We start from the raw sequence: 17,978 nt of genomic DNA, 5'->3' as shown, positions 1-17,978 counted from the left end.
GGCGCACCCATTCTCTCTCGCTCTTTCTCTGCTTACAGATAAATAAAAATATTTTTTTAAATTTAAAATAAAATGACCCTCTGTGCTGGGAGTGGTGGTGCATACACTCTTTTAATCCCAGCACTTGGGAGGCTGAGGTAGGAGGATCACTTTGAGTTCAAGGCCAGCCTGGGCTAGAGTGAGACCTTACCTCAGAAAACAAAACAAGCCTGGCATGGTGGCACACACCTTTAATCTCAGCACTCAGGAGGTAAAGGTAGGAGGTGGTAGCTTCCTGACTCAGGCTGGGTTGAGCCACACACTAGCTGCCCAAGAGGCTGAAGGAACTCTGTGTCCCCAGCACAGGCCTGCCATTGCCACATATGGCCACGCAGCTGGGACGAAGGTGCTACAGCTTTGCCTCAGGTGCCCCTCATGCCATTGTCCCACCTTGGGGCTCGGGTGTACCCCTGACCTGCCCAAGGTCATGTGACCAGGGCTACCACCAGGATCCAAGTACACACAACAGCTACCTCAACCCATGGTGAGGAAGGGAAGAGTCCCGGTACCACACACACAGAAACCTCACACAGTTAAAAACAGTGACAGCTTTATTCCATCAGAACTTCCTCTTCAACCTGGCTGGTGAGGTGGAGACTTTCCTTAAACACAACCTGCTTCCTGGGAGTGCCTGCCAGTCCTCAGTGCAGAATGGGGTGAACTGGCCACATTGTGCCTACTACCAAGCCCTCTGTACCTTCAGGGATGCGGGTATGGAGGAGACTGCCCGAAAAGATGCCATTTGTTGGGGTGCATGCTCCTCAGTGCACTCTGCAGGGCCTTCTCTTCACCATGGAATCCTGGCCAGTGGTAGCACGCCGGACACGGGTAGATCTAGGTCCTCGTTTTAGACAGGCAGCTTGAGGCCCAGAAGGGAAGACTTTCCCTGGGCCGCATCCCTTTCACTGTGGAGACATCTGGCAGTGGGAGGGCGTCAGCTAAGGAGCTGGTACACAGGCAGAGGGTCTCTCTGCTAGGCCAGGAGCACATCAAGCTAGCCTCTGCCTCTAACAGTGAGAGGTGGCCAAGGGTCTCCCTGAGGCTCTGTCACAGACATTTAAGGAGTTGGAAGGTGACTGGCCAGCCTGTTACAGGTGGCTCAGAGAGGCCTGTGGGATTGCTGGGGCTGGAGAATCTGGCTGGTTTCCTGAGTAGCAGGTTCAGCTGCAGAGTGTGGACTTGGCCAGGCATCACCTCCGACCTTCCTGACTGTACCATGTGCGTAGGAGTGTCCCCGTTTCAGAGCTAAGGAATCAGGCTGGTGGAGTGGAGATTACAGGCCAAGGAGCCACTTTACCTGCCTGGGCTTCAGCAGAGTGGTCCTGGGGAGCCAGCAGGGATGGCATCACAGGCTTGAGGGCTGGGCCAGAGCGGGCCCAGCAGGAGCAGCAGAGGCCTCGTTGCCCCGCGTGTAGGTCAGCACCACAGTCACAGTGGCAAAGGTGGCAGCGTTGACAGGGAAAGCACGCAGCAGCGTGGAGGCCAGGCCACGTGTGAAGACACGCCAGCCTTCAGCCTGGTAGCTCTGGCGCATGCAGTCGATGATGCCATGGTAACGTTGGGCTCCTTGCAGCCCATCTGCCTGCAGCCGTGACTTCACCACGTCCATGGGATAGGTGGAGAGCCAGGACGTAATGCCAGATGTGCCACCGGCCAGCAGCAGTTTGGGCACCAGCAGGTGGTCATGTGGTTCACAGCCCATGGCCCGTGTCATCACATCATAGGTGAGGAAGTACACACCAAAGCTGGGCGTTTCGCGCAGCAGAGTGGACACCATGCCCCGGTTCACACCGCGCAGGCCCTCGCGGCGGTAGATCTGTGCCAGACAGTCCAGGGAGCCCTTGTAGGTGCGGGCTGGGCCCGCGTCCTGAAGCTGTAGCCGTGTCTTGGCCAGCTCCATGGGGCAGCAGATGACACACTGGATGGCACCGGCTGCTGCGCCAGCCAAGAACTGGTTCAGTGGCGAGTCTTGACCCAAGGCCCGGAGGGTGTTGCCTTGTACCCCAAACACCAATGCATTGATGAAGGTGAGCCCCATGAGAGGGGAACCGAGGCCTTTGTACAGACCTAGCACCTGCAAGACAGGATGCCACCGGTATTATTCCACTTGGGGATGTCCCCTCGCCAGGGTCTCACTGTGGGAGAGAGCAGCCCCAGTGCTTGGGCGGGACATGTCTCTTTTTTTTTTTTTTTAAGGTAGGGTCTCACTTTAGCCCAGGCTGACCCAGAATTCACTCTGTAGTCTCAGGATGGCCTCGAACTCACGGTGATCCTCCGACCCCTGCCTCCCAAGTGCTGGGGTTAAAGGCGTGCGCCACCACGCCCGGCTGACATGTACATTTTTATTAGATGTACAAGAGGCTCAGGAAATCACTTCACACTCCCCAAGTCCCAATTCCCTTTATGGTCATTACATTGACCTTTCCTGGGCTGGCAGTACCCACGGGCTGTTGGCTGCCCTGCCCCACAGGCCCTGCCCTGGCCACTCACGCTCTCCTGCTTGATGATGGACTGGAAGCAGTGCAGCGTCCCTCGGTACTGCGGCTTCTCCACACTCTGCACCTGCAGCCGCACCTGCAAGGACAGCTCCAGTGAGACTCCGCGTCACACAGGACCTCAGACAAGTGCAAGAGAGGCCTCATCCTCACATTACGGCACAGAGCACAGCAGTGTGGTGTGGACTGTCCTGGGAGCAATGCTTGTGGGTGACACTTGTCATCCTGTATGCGCTGGTAGCCACAACTAACCTTCCTTATCGGGTGGGGGCCCCAGGGCCCTGGGCCTCAGCTCCGCTCCTGCTTGGTTCCCGTCAGCAGCCCCTTGAAAACTGGTCATGATTCATGAGCGGTGACGGCTGACAGCTGCTCTAGGGGCCCATGGCAGGGACTTGGGCCTGGGGACTCTGCCAGGCCCACAACCCAGAACCTCTCCCATGCCAAAGCATTCTTTGTTGCTTTATATCCTGTTCTTGATGGCACAGTCAGAGGGATGTTTCCTGAGCTCTGGGCCCAGGTCACTGGCGTGGGGGAAACTAAGTCAAGCCGTATGCTCAAGAACTAGCTAGCTTCCTAGATGTGACTGGGCAATGGTCAGTATTGGGCTGGGGTGTAGCTCTGATGGAGCACTTATCTAGAACGTGTGAGGCCCTCACCATTGCCCTGGACCTCACAGTATTCTGGCCATGTGGCTCATGGTTGGAAGACCAGAAGGCCAAGGCTTCGGGGTGCTCTCTAACGTGGCCAGGTGGAGAGCTGGCAGAGGTGTGGCCTCAGGATGAACAGCCAAGCTTCATCTGTCACCACTTGTGGCCAATTCCCTCTCATTTGTGAATGCAATCATATAGAATGCTTTGTTAAGGAAAAAGGAAAAACAGCAAAAAACAACCCTACCATTTCTGAACCTCAAGCGCAGGCACTCTGAGAAGTGTCGCTCCCAGGACCTCTCCCGCCTGGGGGCCAGACCTGACAAGGGGGGGAGGGGAGGGTCTTCAGAGAAGAGCAACAGCCTCTGTCATATTTCATTGGCTAAAATACCTTGAGCCCTGGCTCAGGCTAGGCTTGTTCCTTTCTGACCCTACAATGTCCTGAGTCTCTCAGGGCATTAAGGGCTTTCAGCTGGACTGATGGGAAGCCAGGTTCTATCAGTTGGGTGGAGTTAACTCTGTTGGTCATAGCCATTCGGAGTGCCCAGGTCCCGCCAGCTTGCAGAGACAACTGGCTTGGGCCAACTGGGCTCCTATCAATGTCAACACCTGCGTCTGTGAGGCCAAACCCAGCCTGATCCTGTAATACTTAGAGCTAAGGCTCTTAATATTTGGGGCTGACTGGGGCTTTTCTGAGGATGGGTGGAAACAATGGGCCCTCCGGCAAAGTGGTCACTTATGTCCAAGCCCTGAAAGTGAAGGCTCCCAGCGCCACAGAGATGGTGACGCCCACACAAAGCCCCTCCCCCGATCCGGAGGCCCCCACCCCCACACCTGTACTGGGCCCAACTTGCAGCATGCCCTCCCTAGCCCTGCCAGTGAGGAACTTAAAGGTGAGATGCAAGGGGGGTGAGCCTGGGCAGGTGAGAACAGGCGGAGGACCGCCTGGTCTGTACTCACTAGCGCTCCCCGGTGAGGCTTCCGCGCATCTGCAACAAAGTTGCACTTTGCTACTGACGGGTGGCCCCTAGCTCAGACAGTAAAGTGGTTAAACAACACAAAATGTAAACAACATACGCAGGCACCCAGCCCTTGTCAGGCCGCCCCCACCCCGTGTCGGCCTGTGACCACTTCTGTTGATCAAGACATTGCCCCCGGACGAGCAACTTGGACACCGTATGTCTCATTATTATAATGCTGGGTGAAATAAGACAGAAAACGAACTCTACAGAAATACAAGGGGGTGGGGCATGCCTGGGGGCCACGGCTGAGGCTCTGGGCATGACAGGAAAACCACAACTGGCACTTTAAGGCTGAAGGGCCTGGGGGAATCAACTGCAAATGTCCCTGCCATGGGGCAGTGAGGTGGCTGCAGACCACAGGTGTCCGCCAAAGTATTCCAGAGTACTGCTCCCTCCAACCAAACGAAGGAAACTCATGGTGCCACGACAGCAGACACCTCAAGACATAGGAGGGAGGAGCCATAAGTGCTGGAGCCTCCCGGGCCTCCATGCTGGGCTTTTCGGCGACAGCCTTCTGCCCGCAGGCGAGGGCACTCTCCACCCTCACTAACAAAGAAAGGAACTGCAGCCCAGAGCCAATCCCACACCAGGTAAAAGCAAAGCCGGGATGCCTGCCCACTGCTGCTCTTCAAAAGCCCCTCAGGGCTGACTCGTGTGGTGGTTTGAATAGATGGCCCCCAATATAGTCAGTGATTTTATTAGTTTGCAGTTTGTATCTGCAGGCACCTGGCTGGAGGCCGTGCCACTGGGCAGATCTCAAGGTGTGGTGGTGGGTTTGAGATTTCAATTTAAAGATACGCCAGGTGTGCCCAGCGGGAGTTCCTGCAGTGTGCTGTGCTGTGTGGCTTTTGGCTTTTTGGCTTGTGCTTCTCTCTCTGTGTTTGGTCCTGTGAAGGCAGGCCAGCTTCTTCTGCTATTATGGAACTTTCCCTGATCTGTAAGCTTCAATAAATATCCCTTCCTCCATAACTGTGCCTGGTTTGGAAGTTCATCTCAGTGGACCTGAGTCTGTCTGCTACATCATAGCTACTCAAAGGATGATGTTTTGTTTTTTTCAGTTTTTATGAGCACAAGAGAGAATTGGTGCACCAGGGCCTCTAGCCACTGCAGTGGAACTCGATGTGTGTGCCCCCGTGAACGTATGCATGACCTTGTGTGCCTGAGTCACCTTGTGCTTCTGGCTGGCTTGGGTTTTGGGGAGTTGAACCTGGGTCCTTAGGCTTTGCAGGCAAGCGTCTTTACCACTAAGCCATCTCTCCAGCCCTGAATGATGTTCCTTTAATTTGCCTATCTCTGCTAAGGTTTTATATTTTTTTTACAACCTGTATTGCTTTTTTGTTTGCTTTGTTACTCACACTGTAGCACCAGGCTGGCTTTGAACCCATGGTAATACTCCTACGACAGCCTCCCAAATGCTGGGATTAAAGGTGTGTGTCACCACAGCCGGCCTATATTACTTTTGTAATAGAAAGTCAACAAAGCAACACGTATGTGCTCCATGACTGAAATATGGCACATGGCTGGGGGAGGTGGCACAAGCCTGTAGGCCCAGCACCAGGCCAGCGTGGGCTACAACAAGAGAGCCTGACAAAAAAACAAAGCAGCTATCACAAGCCCTTGGGGCCTGGATCCTGAAGGCAGCACTTAAAGTGTAAAATCCATAACCTGGAAGAGGAAATAATTGATTTTTGTACACTTCCTGTCTTCTTTTAAAAGAATGCTTGACACTGGAAAACATAAGAGCCGCAAGGCCATTGGTGATAAGAATTAAGCCAGGCGGGGACGGCTTAGCGGTTAAGGTGCTTGTCTGTGACGCCTCAGGACCAGTTTCTGCAGGTTCCATGTCAGCCAGATGAGGTGCTGCATGCATCTGGAGTTCGTTTGCAATGGCGTGCCCAGTCTCTCAGTCTCTCTCTCCCTCTCTCTCCCTCCCTCCCCCCCCCCTCTCTCTCTCTCTCTCTCTCTCTCTCTCTCTCTCTACCTCTTTCTCCTTCCCTTTCTCTGTATCTAATAAATAAATATTTTTTAAAAAAAGAATTAAACCAAATGAACTGACCCCAGAATGGGGCCAATGCACTACCAGGTGGCTGGGGGATGAAGGGGAGGGCACAAGACAGACAGGTTCCTGGGAGACAGGCTTGCTTTCTGCTTAATAAAACGCTCAGCTTTAAGCCGGGAGTGGTGGTGCACGCCTTTAATCCCAGCACTTGGGAGGCAGAGGTAGGAGGATTGCCATGAGTTCAAGGCCACCCTGAGATGACAGAGTTAATTCCAGGTCAGCCTGGACCAGAGTGAGACCCTACCTCGAAAAACCAAAAAAAAACCCAAAAAACAAAAAAAAAAAAAAAAAAAAAACGCTCAGCTTTAATTGGATTTTTCTGGTGTGTGTACATAGCATATGTAGTATGTGTGTGACCCAGGAGCATGTGTTCACAGGACCAGCTCTCCTGCATCACTCTTCCATCTTACTTCTCTGAGACAGTCTCTTGTACTTAACCTTTGTGGTTAGACTGGCTGAGCAGGAAAGCTCCCTCCATGCTGGGCTACAGCAGACACATCCATGCCCAGATGGTTATGAGCATGGGGACTGAACTCAGGTCCTCATGCTTGGGCACTTACTGCCTTACCCATTGAGCCATGCCCCCAGCCCCAAAGCTCAGCTTTTTTTGTTTGTCTGTTTTTTGATTTTCAAGGTGGCCTTTTCACTCTAGCCCAGGCTGACCTAGAATTCACTATGTTGTCTCAGGGTAGCCTCAAACTCATGACAATCCTCCTACCTCTGCCTCCTGAGTGCTGGGATTAAAGGTGTGCACCACCATGCCTGGCTAAAGCTCAGCTTTTTTTTTTTTTTTTTTTTTGGTTTTCGAGGTAAGGTCTCACTCTAGCCCAGGCTGACCTGAATTCACTACGTAGTCTCAGGGTGGCCTTGAACTCACTGCAATTCTCCTACCTCTGCCTCCCGAGTGCTGGGATTAAAGGCGTGCGCCACCACGCCCGGCTTGAAGCTCAGCTTTTTAAAGGCAGGTTTGCTATGCACGGTGCCAGAGGGCTGCTGTCATCGTGGGAAAATAAAAAGGCACAAATGGATGTTGTCAAAGACCTCCCTGTAAGTGCCCCAGGAGCGGGCAGTGGATGGTGGAGAGGTTCCTGCAGCTGCATAACTGCAGGAGTGTGGCCGCGGGCTCAGCAGCTCAGAGGAGCCGCGGCCACCTGGAGAAAAGTGCTCTTCAGCCTGAGGGGGCTTCCTGGGGAAGTGGGACTTGGCAGAAGGTCTGTCCAGACCCAGCCAAGTCAGCTGGGAGGAGAGGCATGACCTCTGCAGTCAGGCTGAGAAATGAGTGCCGAGCTTCTCTTGGCAGGATCCAGCTGGGAGAGGCATTCAAGACGCGAGACCTCTAGATATAAACACAGGTAAGAGGTCTGGCCAGGCTTTCCTGGGCTGCTGTGGACAGCCTCCGAGGGAGCGTGGGCATGGGGGTCATCTCATGGACAGGCTCTGCCAGCGCCTCACTCTTACAGGCCTATGCAGGGAACAAGAGCTACTGCTTGCCATGACAGCTGCTCTTCACCATCTCCCCAGACTTGTCTGCTGCCGGGTGGCCAAGGACCATGCTTTCCAGAGCTTGCTTGTTAACCCATCACAAGTTACCCTGGCAAAGCACTGGGCAAAGGGGCCATGGTAACCTCATCCACCCCACACTTGGCACATGGCTGGCCCAAGGTCCTGACGCCTAGACTAGGGACAGAAATTTTTAAGGTCAAAGCCAGTGCACAAGGCCAGGCCCTTACACCCACACTGGAAGAAATCCCAGCTCTGAACTAACAAGTTATTATTTCCTTTGCCAACAAACACCTGGTTCGCTGAAAAAAGAGAAGGCAGGAAGTTCACCTCAACCCAGCTCGGGATGATGTGTCTTGCCTCCAGCTCTGCCCTTACCTGGGTGGGAAGAGAAGCCAAGTTCAAGGTTTGTAGCAAGTACAGAAGGTCTGGCCTAGGGCCCTGCTGCTCACAGGCTGCCCTGAGTCCTAGGAAAACGGCAGAGATAATAGGGTCCTGATGGTGCTAGCCTGCGCGCTGAAACTGCAGCCACAGTGGAAAACTTCTGTGGGGATTTCCCTCTGGAAGATGTGGGTCTCTGGTATCTGCACTAGGTATCCAACAGTTTGGACTTCAGGTAACTGAAGTGTATGGTGAAGAGAAGATAAATGGGCTGAGTACCAATCTCAGGGCCTCTGTGCCCAGATCCCAGGCCATTTGAGGAAGGGGTACCTTGGGTCCTTGGCCGCACACACCTGGCAGGTGTACACCAGCATGCAAAATAGTGAGATGAGCACTGATCCATGAAGACCATGTGAGAAAATTGCTGACAAATTCGCATGAGACAGGACCTTGCTAGGCAGCTCAGGCTGGCCTCACTTGAACTTGTGATTCTTCTCCTGCCTCCGCTTCCTGAGGCTCTTATTGTAGGTATCTGCCACCATGCCCAGCTGCCTTCAGGTCAGGGTTCTCCTATGGATCACAGGTTGGCCCTCCATTCTCCCCGGGGCTGGGTTTAAAGGTGTATGCTATCTCACTTCTGATTCCGTATGTTTCTGGATTTTTTTTTTCCTCTTAACTTTTTCTCAAGAAGATGTCAGGGAAATAATGCCTCAGAAGAGTGTGGGTATCCTCATTCTAGGTGAGGAGAAACCTGTCTGTCAGGACCTCGGTCTCAGCTGGCCAAGCAGAGCTTGAACTTGGCCGTGAACCCAGCAGGCAGCTCAGCCTGGGAGGGAGATGTGGCTCATGAGGAAGGGGAGAGTCAGCTCCCTGGGGAAGCAGCTGCTGACCTGGTGGGCCTGGGAAACTTAAAGAATGGCCTTGAATGTGTTCCTGGGATAGCAACCCTTTAGGCTAGTCACTGCTTCCCCACAGGGGTGTGAGAATGAAATACTGACGAAAGACTCACCTTGACTGTGTCAAACGGGTGTCCCACAAGCACACCTGCCACACCTGGAGGAAGAAAAAAGTACTTTGTGACCAAGTTTCTCAGAACATTTAGAGTTGTGGCAAGGAGGACTGGGCAGGGGATGCAGAACGGGAGCTGTGGAGGAGCCCAGGCCTGTCTTAGGGGTTACTGTAGCTGTTCCCCTTGGTAGCCCAAGAGTCAGTTTTCATCTGCTCAGCTCAGGGCTGTGTCCTTTCCTTTTTCCTACACATTTCTGGGATGTTCCATGACTCTAAAATCCTCCCAGCATAGTCATGAGGCACCAGGGATGCTGGAGTTGGAGGCTAACTTGTCAGCTACATTTGAATTTCCCACAGATACGTATCTACCGGGCACACTCACGCAGGATCTCTCCTCATCTGAAAGGAGCTGAGTGTGGACCCCATAGGTTGGCCATGGAGATGAGGTGGGTTAAGGGCCTGAAGAAATATTCCTGGTGGGATACTTTCCAGTGAGTTGTTGGCCAGGGAAGTCCCTGATGCCCCCAAAACATTATAGGCCACAGTCAAGGCCCTTAGTTTCCCACCAGGAATAGATGGTAAGACCTTATTGCTGAAGACTCCAGATACTTGGGCTGCAAGGCCACTGAGAAATCCTGCTGGAACTGAGCTGATAATCTCCTTCATGTAGACCAGCTGACAGAAAGCTGGAAGGAGCCATTCTACATGTAGGTCAATGTGAGAAAGAGATACCACCAGTGAAGATACTCAACAGTGAACACGGCAAGCCTTATAATTGGCCAGCCAGGCCAAATGAGCCAACAGGTGCAATAGTGGCACATCTGTCATGGTGGAAACCAACTGTCCTCCAATTGGACTGGAGGTCCAAACCAAGGGAGGGAATACATCTCTGATACTGAAAACTTAAAACAAGGGTTGTCATGAGCCCTAGGGGTGTAACATCTGCTGATGTCTGGATAAGTGTATATACTATGCTTATCAAACTGCCCAGAAATGGGCTGGAGAGATGGCTTAGTGGTTAAGCGCTTGCCTGTGAAGTCTAAGGACCCCGGTTCGAGGCTCGGTTTCCCAGGTCCCACGTTAGCCAGATGCACAAGGGGGCGCACGCGTCTGGAGTTCATTTGCAGAGGCTGGAAGCCCTGGCGCGCCCATTCTCTCTCTCTCCCTCTCTCCTCTCTCTCCCTCTATCTGTCTTTCTCCCTGTGTCTGTCGCTCTCAAATAAACAAATAAATAAATAAAATTTAAAAAAAAAAAAACTGCCCAGAAAGCACTTCTCTTAATATTCATACCCTCATATTAATGCTACTCTCACTTTGGGTAGAGAATCTTCTCTTTTCAGATGGCAATGTCCTTGGGATAACTCAGAAGGTATCATGGTACTGGAAAGAAGTGACTGGAGTACTGAGTAACATCTGGATCACACCTTCCAAGGCTCAGGGTCTAATGTGGAAGAGGTGGCGGAAAGAATTTAAGAGCCAAAGGAAGGGTAGGACTCCTTACAATGTGTTCCCTCCAGACACAAAATAGCCTCAATATCCATGACCTCATAGTGCCTGACACTACCTATACAAGACTATCATAAGAGGAGGGAAAGATCTCGACATCAAAATAAAAGAGACACTTATTGAGATGGGGGGTGGGATATGATGGAGAATGGAATTTCAAAGGGGAAAAGCAGGGGAGGGAGAGTATTACCATGGGATATTTTTTATAATCATGGAAAATGTTTTAAAAACTTAAGAAATAAAATAAGATTAAAAAGAAAAAAAGAAATATTCCTGGGGCTGGAGAGATGGCTAGTGGTTAAGCGCTTGCCTGTGAAGCCTAAGAACCCCAGTTCAAGGCTCAATTCCCCAGGACCCATGTTAGCCAGATGCACAAGGGGGCGCACGCGTCTGGAGTTCATTTGCAGTGGCTGGAGGCCCTGGCGCACATATTCTCTCTTTCTCTCTGTTGCTCTCAAATAAATAATTTTTTTAAAAAAAGGAAAGAAATATTCCTGCAGGGCTGCTCAGTCCTTAAAGGTTCTTGCCTGCAAAGCCTGATGACCCGGGTTTGATTCCCTAGTACCCACATAAAGCCAGATGCATCAAGTGGCACATTTGTTTGGAGTTCATTTGCAGTGGCAACAGGCCCTGGTGCGCCCATTCTCTCTCTTCTGCTTGCAAATAAATAAAAATAAATCCAAAATAAGTAAATAAAAATGTTCTTTATGTTTTCTTTTTATGGCTTTTCAAGGTAGGGTCTCGCTCTCACCCAGATTGACCTGGAATTCACTGTGTAGTCTCGGGTGGCCTTGAACTCAAGGCAATCGTCCTACCACACCCAGTTAAAAAAAAAAAGGAAGGAAAAGAAAGGAAGGAAGGAAAGAAGGAAGAAAAAAAAAACACTGTCATACAATCTGACACCCATACTCCTTTCCTGCCTCAAGCCTCGGGAGGCATCTCAGTACTTCCGAGTCCTGCTTGGATGCTCATTCCTTCAGGGCCCACCAAAACCCCAACCCTCCCAGAGAATGCGGTTCACCCTCCCCCAAACTCCTCACAGCATTGCAGGTCATGAACAGGTCTGTGGCTCTTGCCACCACCATTGTAAGGCACCCAAGAGCACCATTCCGTGGAAGGAGGAGTGGAGGGCAGAGGCCAGGTAACTGAGACAGACTGCCAGGCCTCCCTCCCTCGAGCCTCACAGAAATGTCAGGTAAAGAGCTCCTTCTGGGCTACACCGGGCCTCAGTGGTAGAAAGCTGGCCCAGCGTGCTTGGAGCCCGAGGTTCCACCATCTTTAGTAGTTTATGTCTAATTAAAATGCTAACGTGGGCTGAAGAGATAGCTTAGTGGTTAAGGTGGTTGTCTGCAAAGCCTAAGCACCCAGGTTCGATTCCCCAGGACCCATACAAGCCAGATGCACAAGGTGGCACATGCATCTGGAGTTTCTTTGCAGTAGCAGGAGGCTCTGGCATGCCCATTTTCTTTTGCTCTCTCTCTCAAATAAATAAATAGATAAATATTTTAAAAATAGCTAATGCTTGTTTAGTAACAAAAAGTAACAGTACAGGGCGGGGGAGATGGCTTAGCAGTTAAGACAGTAGCCTGCAAAGCCTAAGGACCCAGGTTTCATTTCCCAGTACCCATGTAAGCTAGATGCACAAGGTGGCACAGGCGTCTGGAGTTCCTTTGCAGTGGCAAGAGGCGCTGGCATGTCCTTTCTCTCTATCTGCCTCTCTCTCTAATAAATAAATAAATTTTATTTTTTAAAAGTAGCAGTAAAATCTCTTAGACACTGTTCTTAGTTCTGTACTCATCCTAACCTCCTCTTGAATTCTGATAAAGGACAATTAGCTCATTATACAGCTGAGAAAACCAAGACACAGAGAAACAGGACGCCATGGCCAGTCAGTAAGGGATAACGCTGAGACTCCAGCCTGGCCCTGAGCAGTCCCCTCTCCCTGTCTCGTCGGGGCCAAGCACAAATCCCCTGGGAGACGCTTAAGGCTCACAGTGACTGCCTATTTGCTCTACACACTGTGCCTTGTACCTTCCCAGAAGGCGCTGTGCTAGTTCATGCTTTCATCCTTTAAAAAAAGTTTTTTTGAGCTGGGCGTAGTGACACACGCCTTTAATCCCAGCACTCGGGAGAAAGAGGTTGGAGGGACACAGTGAGTTAAAAGACACCCTGAGACTACATGGTGAATTCCAGGTCAGCCTTGGCCAGAGGGAGATCCTACCTCAGAAAATAAATAAATTTAAAAAAATTATTTTGAGACAAGGTACCCCCACTGTATAGCCCTAGCTGACCTGGAACTCATGATGCAGACCGAGCTAGCTTCCAATCTACAGTGACCCTCCAGCCTCTGCCTTTCCAGAGTTGGGATGACACAAGGACACCGTAACACCCTCCCATGCTTGAGTCTTTAAAATGTACTTGGGCGGGATCTTTGCTCACTGGGTTTTCTTGTTTTTTGTTTGATTGTTTGTTTATTTGAGAGTGAGAGAGAGGTAGAGATCGCGCCAGGGCCTCTAGCCACTGCAAATGAACTCCAGACACATGTGCCATCTTGTGCATCCGGCTTACATGAGTCCTGAGGAGTCAAACCTGGGTCCTTTGGCTTTGCAGGCAAGTGAGAAGGCTGGGTATGGTGGCTATGGGGTCCAGCACTAGGGAGGCAGAGGTAGTAGGATTGCTGTGAAATCAAGGCCACCCTGAGACTACAAAGTCAATTCCAGATCAGCCTGGGCAAGAGTGAGACCCTACCTCAAACAAATAAAAACAACAACAAAACAAAACAAAGAGTGCCAGTTAGAATTTGGTCCAGTTCTGAATCTTTTCTCTTTTTAGATGTTTGGGTTTTGTTACCCAGACTGCATAAAGCAGACTCAGTTTTCCCAGAGGCAGCCCAAGGGTGTGGCATTGTGCCTCTTTGATGTGACCAGTATTCTGCTTGCCCTCCTTGCACGTGCTTGCAGGTTCGAGCCAAGTCAATTTATCCTCTGCTTTCCTTGAGCCCAGGCTGACCTGGAATTACCTATGTAGTCTCTGGGTGACCACTTTGCTTTCTTTTTTCCTTAAAGGCTAAGGTTGGCAAAAGGTTTTCTTCTGCTTTCTGACATTCTAATGGTTACACAGAAATAAAGTAGGCACTCCCCACTCCCTAAGGTTCTCTCTGTTCCCCTTGTCCCCAGCCCCAGACTCTCACCCCGGCCACTTTTCCCTAACCTAGCTCTTCCCATCTTAAGGTCTCTGCTCTGATCATCCACCATGCATTTGGTAGTCTTTCTCAGTTCTTTCCTGGTATTTTTCCCTCCACCCCCCCCGTGTGTGTGTGTGTGTGTGTGTGTGTGTGTGTGTGTGTGTGTTGTGTGTTCATGTGCAGTGCAAGTGTGGAGGTCAGAAGAGAGCTTTCGAGTGTTGGTCCTTGCCTTTTCACCTCTTTGAGGCAGGAGCTCTCCTTATTCACCAGTCTGTTTGCCAGGCTAGACTAGGCTGGCTGGTGCATGAACTGCTGATATATTCCACCTCCCTCTGGAATCACAGAAACTTCCAGTAACTTCCTAAGGCTTTCACCTGATGTGTGGGAATCTGGACTCAGGTACTTGTGTTTGCACAGCAAGCACATCATCCACTGAGCCATCTCCTTAGAACCCTGATACATCTATTTAAGAGAGAAGGAAAGAGGCAGACATAGAGTGAGTATGGGCACGCCAGGGCCTCCTGCCACTGTAAGCAAACTTTAGATGCACATGTCACCTTATGTGTCGGGCTTTACATGCAAGGGCCTTTAACCGCTGATAAGGCTCTTGGGACAGGTCAGCAACAGTCTCCACAGCCTTGCTTAGTCTTCAAGCTTCCAGGAGGGTGGGTGGAAGCGTGCTGCCAGCATGTCCCTCATGTATTTGTCAGAGGCACCACATTTTTAAATGTTCACCTACTTGCATGTGTATGTATGTGGGAGCGAGGCAGGGCCACACCAAAGCCTCTTGCTGCTGCAAACAAATTGTGCCACTTTTTGTGTCCAGTTTATGGCTTGAGCCTGAACCCAGGCTGGCAGGCTTTGCCAGCCAGTGCCTGTAACTGCTGAGCCATATTCCCAGCCCTCACCCTTAGGATTTTACCTGTGTTTTCCAGGAATGTCATCACAGGATCATAAGGGTGTATCAGTTCTTTAAAGTAAGCCTGCCTGGAACCCCACCAACCCTCTCACTGCAGATTCACGCCCAGTTTCTAGCAGGGGAAATTTCCACTATTATTTATTCATCATCTGCAGACCTGCTTCCTGTCCTTCTGGAGCCCCACACGGCCCACCAAGCCCTCATCTGTGGGGCGCAGGGAGGGGCTTCCATTGAGCTCTGCCCTTTTCACTTCATGGTTTGAATTTTCAGGGTTGTTGTTGTGAGGATGGAACCCAGGACTTCACATGTGTTAAGCAATCCCTGTTTTGCATTTCTGCATTTGCAGGTTTTGGGTTTCCCCAGGGTTTGGAAGCTCACTAACACCCTCGCAGGTGCTCAGGGTACCTGGCTTGGCCTCCTCCAGCCAAACCCAGTTCCTTTGTTAGGGGCAGCTCATGCTTCTGACCCTAGTCTTCCCAGATGCCAGTGAAAGCTTGTGGCCACTTCAAAAATGGCTGAAGATGACATAAGGGAGAGGACAAAGCCCCTCACCCACCACTTCTGTTGGGGGGGGGCCTCATAAGAACTCCCAGTTATCCCCACTCTGCCCCTTGGGCTTCTGTACTCAGGTGGGCAGGGGCTCCCAGAGAACACTCTTTCTCCAGTAGAGAGGGGAGAGGGGCTGCACTCCTGCAGTCTTTCCCTTTTGCCCTCACAGTCCCTTTGAGTGTCAGAAACCCTGGGAGGACCCCAAGGCCCCGTCATACTAGAAGTGGTCTCTCAACTCCAAAGCCACCGTCCCACTCCACGATCATCCAGGGATGGCCAAGACCGTGGAAATACATGGGGGCACAGGTTGCGGAGTGACAACTCTTCCACCCAAAAGCTGCCTGGTGACCTGGCATTTCTTTGTGGCCACTGTGGTCCACACCCCACCCAGAGCCCAAGGGCCACTGTGGCTTCAACATCTGAGCTGTTTCCTCTCACAGTGGGGCTTGAAAGGGAGGAGGCATTCAGGGGAGAAGCCATTATCCTACCTGGTCTTCTGGGTGGGGAGGAGCCCAAGCCAGAGGGAACCAGGCAAGCACCTCTGGGGGCCATATACCAAAGTGGGTGTGCTGCCTGCTCCTAGGCAACACCCCCCCCCCACTCCAGGCATGGCTCTGCAGGATCAGGAACCCGAAAGGCAAGCCTGGGGCATAGAACACCGTACCCCCTCCCAGTCCAGTCCCACCTCTTAGGAGAGGCTAGGTGTGTGATTCTACAAGACTCCTCCTGTCCCCAACTTTCTCTCTTCCTTGAAGGGGTTCAGAAGAGGCTCTGCAAGTGACTCCCATACTCCTGCACCTGAAACCTCAGGTCCACCCTGCACAGCTCACTGTATGTAGGCATCCATCATGGCCCCTGGCAGGCACCCATTCCTCAAGGTAGGTCCAGTGAGAATGGGAGGATGGGCACCCCAAGCAGGGGGGGACTCATGCCACTTGATGCAGGTATGTTAAGGAGAGTTGGAGGCAAAGCAGGGGTGGGGTCCATGCCCTCCCCTCCCCCTGTATTTCTGGCACCCAATGCTTGGGAAAAAAATGTTCACCAAGCTGGACATGGTGCTGCATTCCTTTAATCCCAGCACTTGGGAGCTTGAGGCCAGCCTGAGACTACATAGTGAATTCTAAGTTCACCCCAGGTACAGCAAGACCTTACCTCAAAACAAATAATGCTCGCCAACTTGTAGAAACCTCTGGACTTGGTCCCCCGGTGCAGCTTTCAGAGGCAAGACTGGGGACCAGGCAGAATTTCTAAAGTACTCTCAGTGCATACCAGTATCCTGAGCGGGCATACTGCCCAACCAGCTTTCTCCAGGAGGAAACAAGATTAACCACCTAAGGCGATCACCAGTCAGCAGTTACTCCGGGCCTGTCTGCACAGGCTGGGAGAGCTGCTTGTAAACCAATGCACACAAATGAAGACCAGACAGCAAGTGGTTGAGGAGAGAAGTAACAGGCCTCAGAGCGGAACCCAACCTTAACACACCCAGCCAGCCTTCTGCCAGGGAGACTGGGCCATCCAACCTCAGTCATTTCATCCTCAATCCAGATGGCTAAATAGACTATCTATTTAGTACCTATAGAATAAACTGACTTCGTGAAAGCAAAGAAACTAAAGGCCCGACAGGTAAGTGTGTCCATCCACTCCCATGGTGGAGTCACAGGCAAACTCAGCCTGCACTCGGATTCAGGCTCCTCCAGGCCAGGCCGGCTTGCCCACAGCGTGGCAAGCCCACTCAGCCACCGGGTTAGACAGTCGCCCTCTCTTTTTGCCCCCCGCAGAAGCTCCATGCGCCGCATGGGAAGCGGGGGGCGGTGTGCTAAAGGGACACTTGGCGCCTGGAGCTAGCAGGTCGCCGTATAGGTAGCACCAGCCCCACCCAGACAGCTGCCGGGAAAGGAAGCAGAACACGTCCCCAACTCTATGGCTCCGGGAGGACGCAAGATGGGGTTTGGGGAGGAGACCTCGGCGTCCTGCAGGCTCGGCGCAGACACCCTCCCAGAATCTCAGCCCTCCGCCCAGCGTGCCTCGCAGGGCCCAGAAGACCCCAGCCTCAGCACACAGGGCTGCAGGCGCCCTCTGCCCTGATGCATGCCATCCAAGCTCACGAGACCTCAGGAGACGAGGGCATTGCGGTGAGGACGAGAAGACCTCGGCCGGAGGGGCGCGCCCCGGGCAGGTGAGCCCATCCCTCGTGCCGGAACTCGGGGCACCCGCGTCCCGGGCCCCGCGCGCGTCTGCTTACCCCCGGCACATCCAGCCAGGAAGTCGAGCGCCATGGCCCGGCCCGGCCCGGCCGCCTTCCTCCACTTCCTCCCGCAGCCCCGGCCCGCAGGTGGCCGTCCGGTCTCTGGCTTGCTGCGCTGGGGCTAGTCCTGGACGCCGCCTGCTCCCGGCGTGGAACCCGGACAGCCCGGGACGGAGCTGCGACTCGCTGGCGGCTCGTCGGCTTGCGCTCAGCCCGGCTGGCGGACCCGGTCGCCCTCGCCGCCGTGCGCCCGCTCGCCCGCCGCCGGCGGTCCCTCACCTCGGGCAGCGCGCCCCGCCTCGCCCGCCGCAGCCCAGCGGGCGCAGAGCGCAGCCTATAGGAAGGCGAGGCGCGGACAACACCCCGAGCGCCTGGCACCGCCGCCGCCCGTCATTGGCTGGGGCCGCGGGAGGGCCGGGGCTCG

The 17,978-nt window shown here is 52.8% G+C and overlaps 1 protein-coding gene across 6 annotated transcripts; it reads right to left on the bottom strand.

The window, feature by feature from the left end:
* Positions 1–572: 572 nt before the first annotated feature.
* Slc25a29 (solute carrier family 25 member 29) lies at positions 573–17,768 on the bottom strand. Of its 6 annotated transcripts, none has more exons than XM_045155100.1 (7): positions 17,552–17,768; positions 9,153–9,196; positions 8,141–8,229; positions 4,142–4,208; positions 3,429–3,500; positions 2,530–2,613; positions 573–2,113 (listed from the first exon to the last, which is right to left on the bottom strand). In XM_045155100.1, exons 5-7 carry the CDS (start codon positions 3,429–3,431, stop codon positions 1,385–1,387), a joined length of 816 nt encoding a protein of 271 aa, XP_045011035.1. In that variant the 5' UTR covers positions 3,432–3,500; positions 4,142–4,208; positions 8,141–8,229; positions 9,153–9,196; positions 17,552–17,768; the 3' UTR covers positions 573–1,384. The 6 variants fall into 6 exon arrangements, with proteins under 6 accessions (XP_045011035.1, XP_045011037.1, XP_045011036.1 ...); XM_045155102.1 differs by having other exon boundaries at positions 4,142–4,170; XM_045155101.1 differs by lacking the exon at positions 4,142–4,208.
* Positions 17,769–17,978: the final 210 nt, after the last annotated feature.

This window comes from Jaculus jaculus, chromosome 7 (genome assembly GCF_020740685.1).
Source record: "Jaculus jaculus isolate mJacJac1 chromosome 7, mJacJac1.mat.Y.cur, whole genome shotgun sequence".
In the NCBI taxonomy this organism is placed as follows: domain Eukaryota; kingdom Metazoa; phylum Chordata; class Mammalia; order Rodentia; family Dipodidae; genus Jaculus; species Jaculus jaculus.
The sequence above is the reverse complement of the archived record's forward strand: the minus strand, read 5'-3'. Positions and strand labels throughout refer to the sequence as shown.

Bases quoted from the DNA above. Each gene is read 5' to 3' on its own strand.
- Slc25a29 (XM_045155099.1), bottom strand. From the start codon at position 17,585: ATGGCGCTCGACTTCCTGGCTGGATGTGCCGGGG. The intron at 9,197-17,551 runs GTAAGCAGACGC...TTCTTCCTCCAG, and splicing joins CCTGGCTGGATGTGCCGGGG to GTGTGGCAGGTGTGCTTGTG. The intron at 2,614-9,152 runs GTGAGTCTTTCG...CTGTCCTTGCAG, and splicing joins ACCCGTTTGACACAGTCAAG to GTGCGGCTGCAGGTGCAGAG.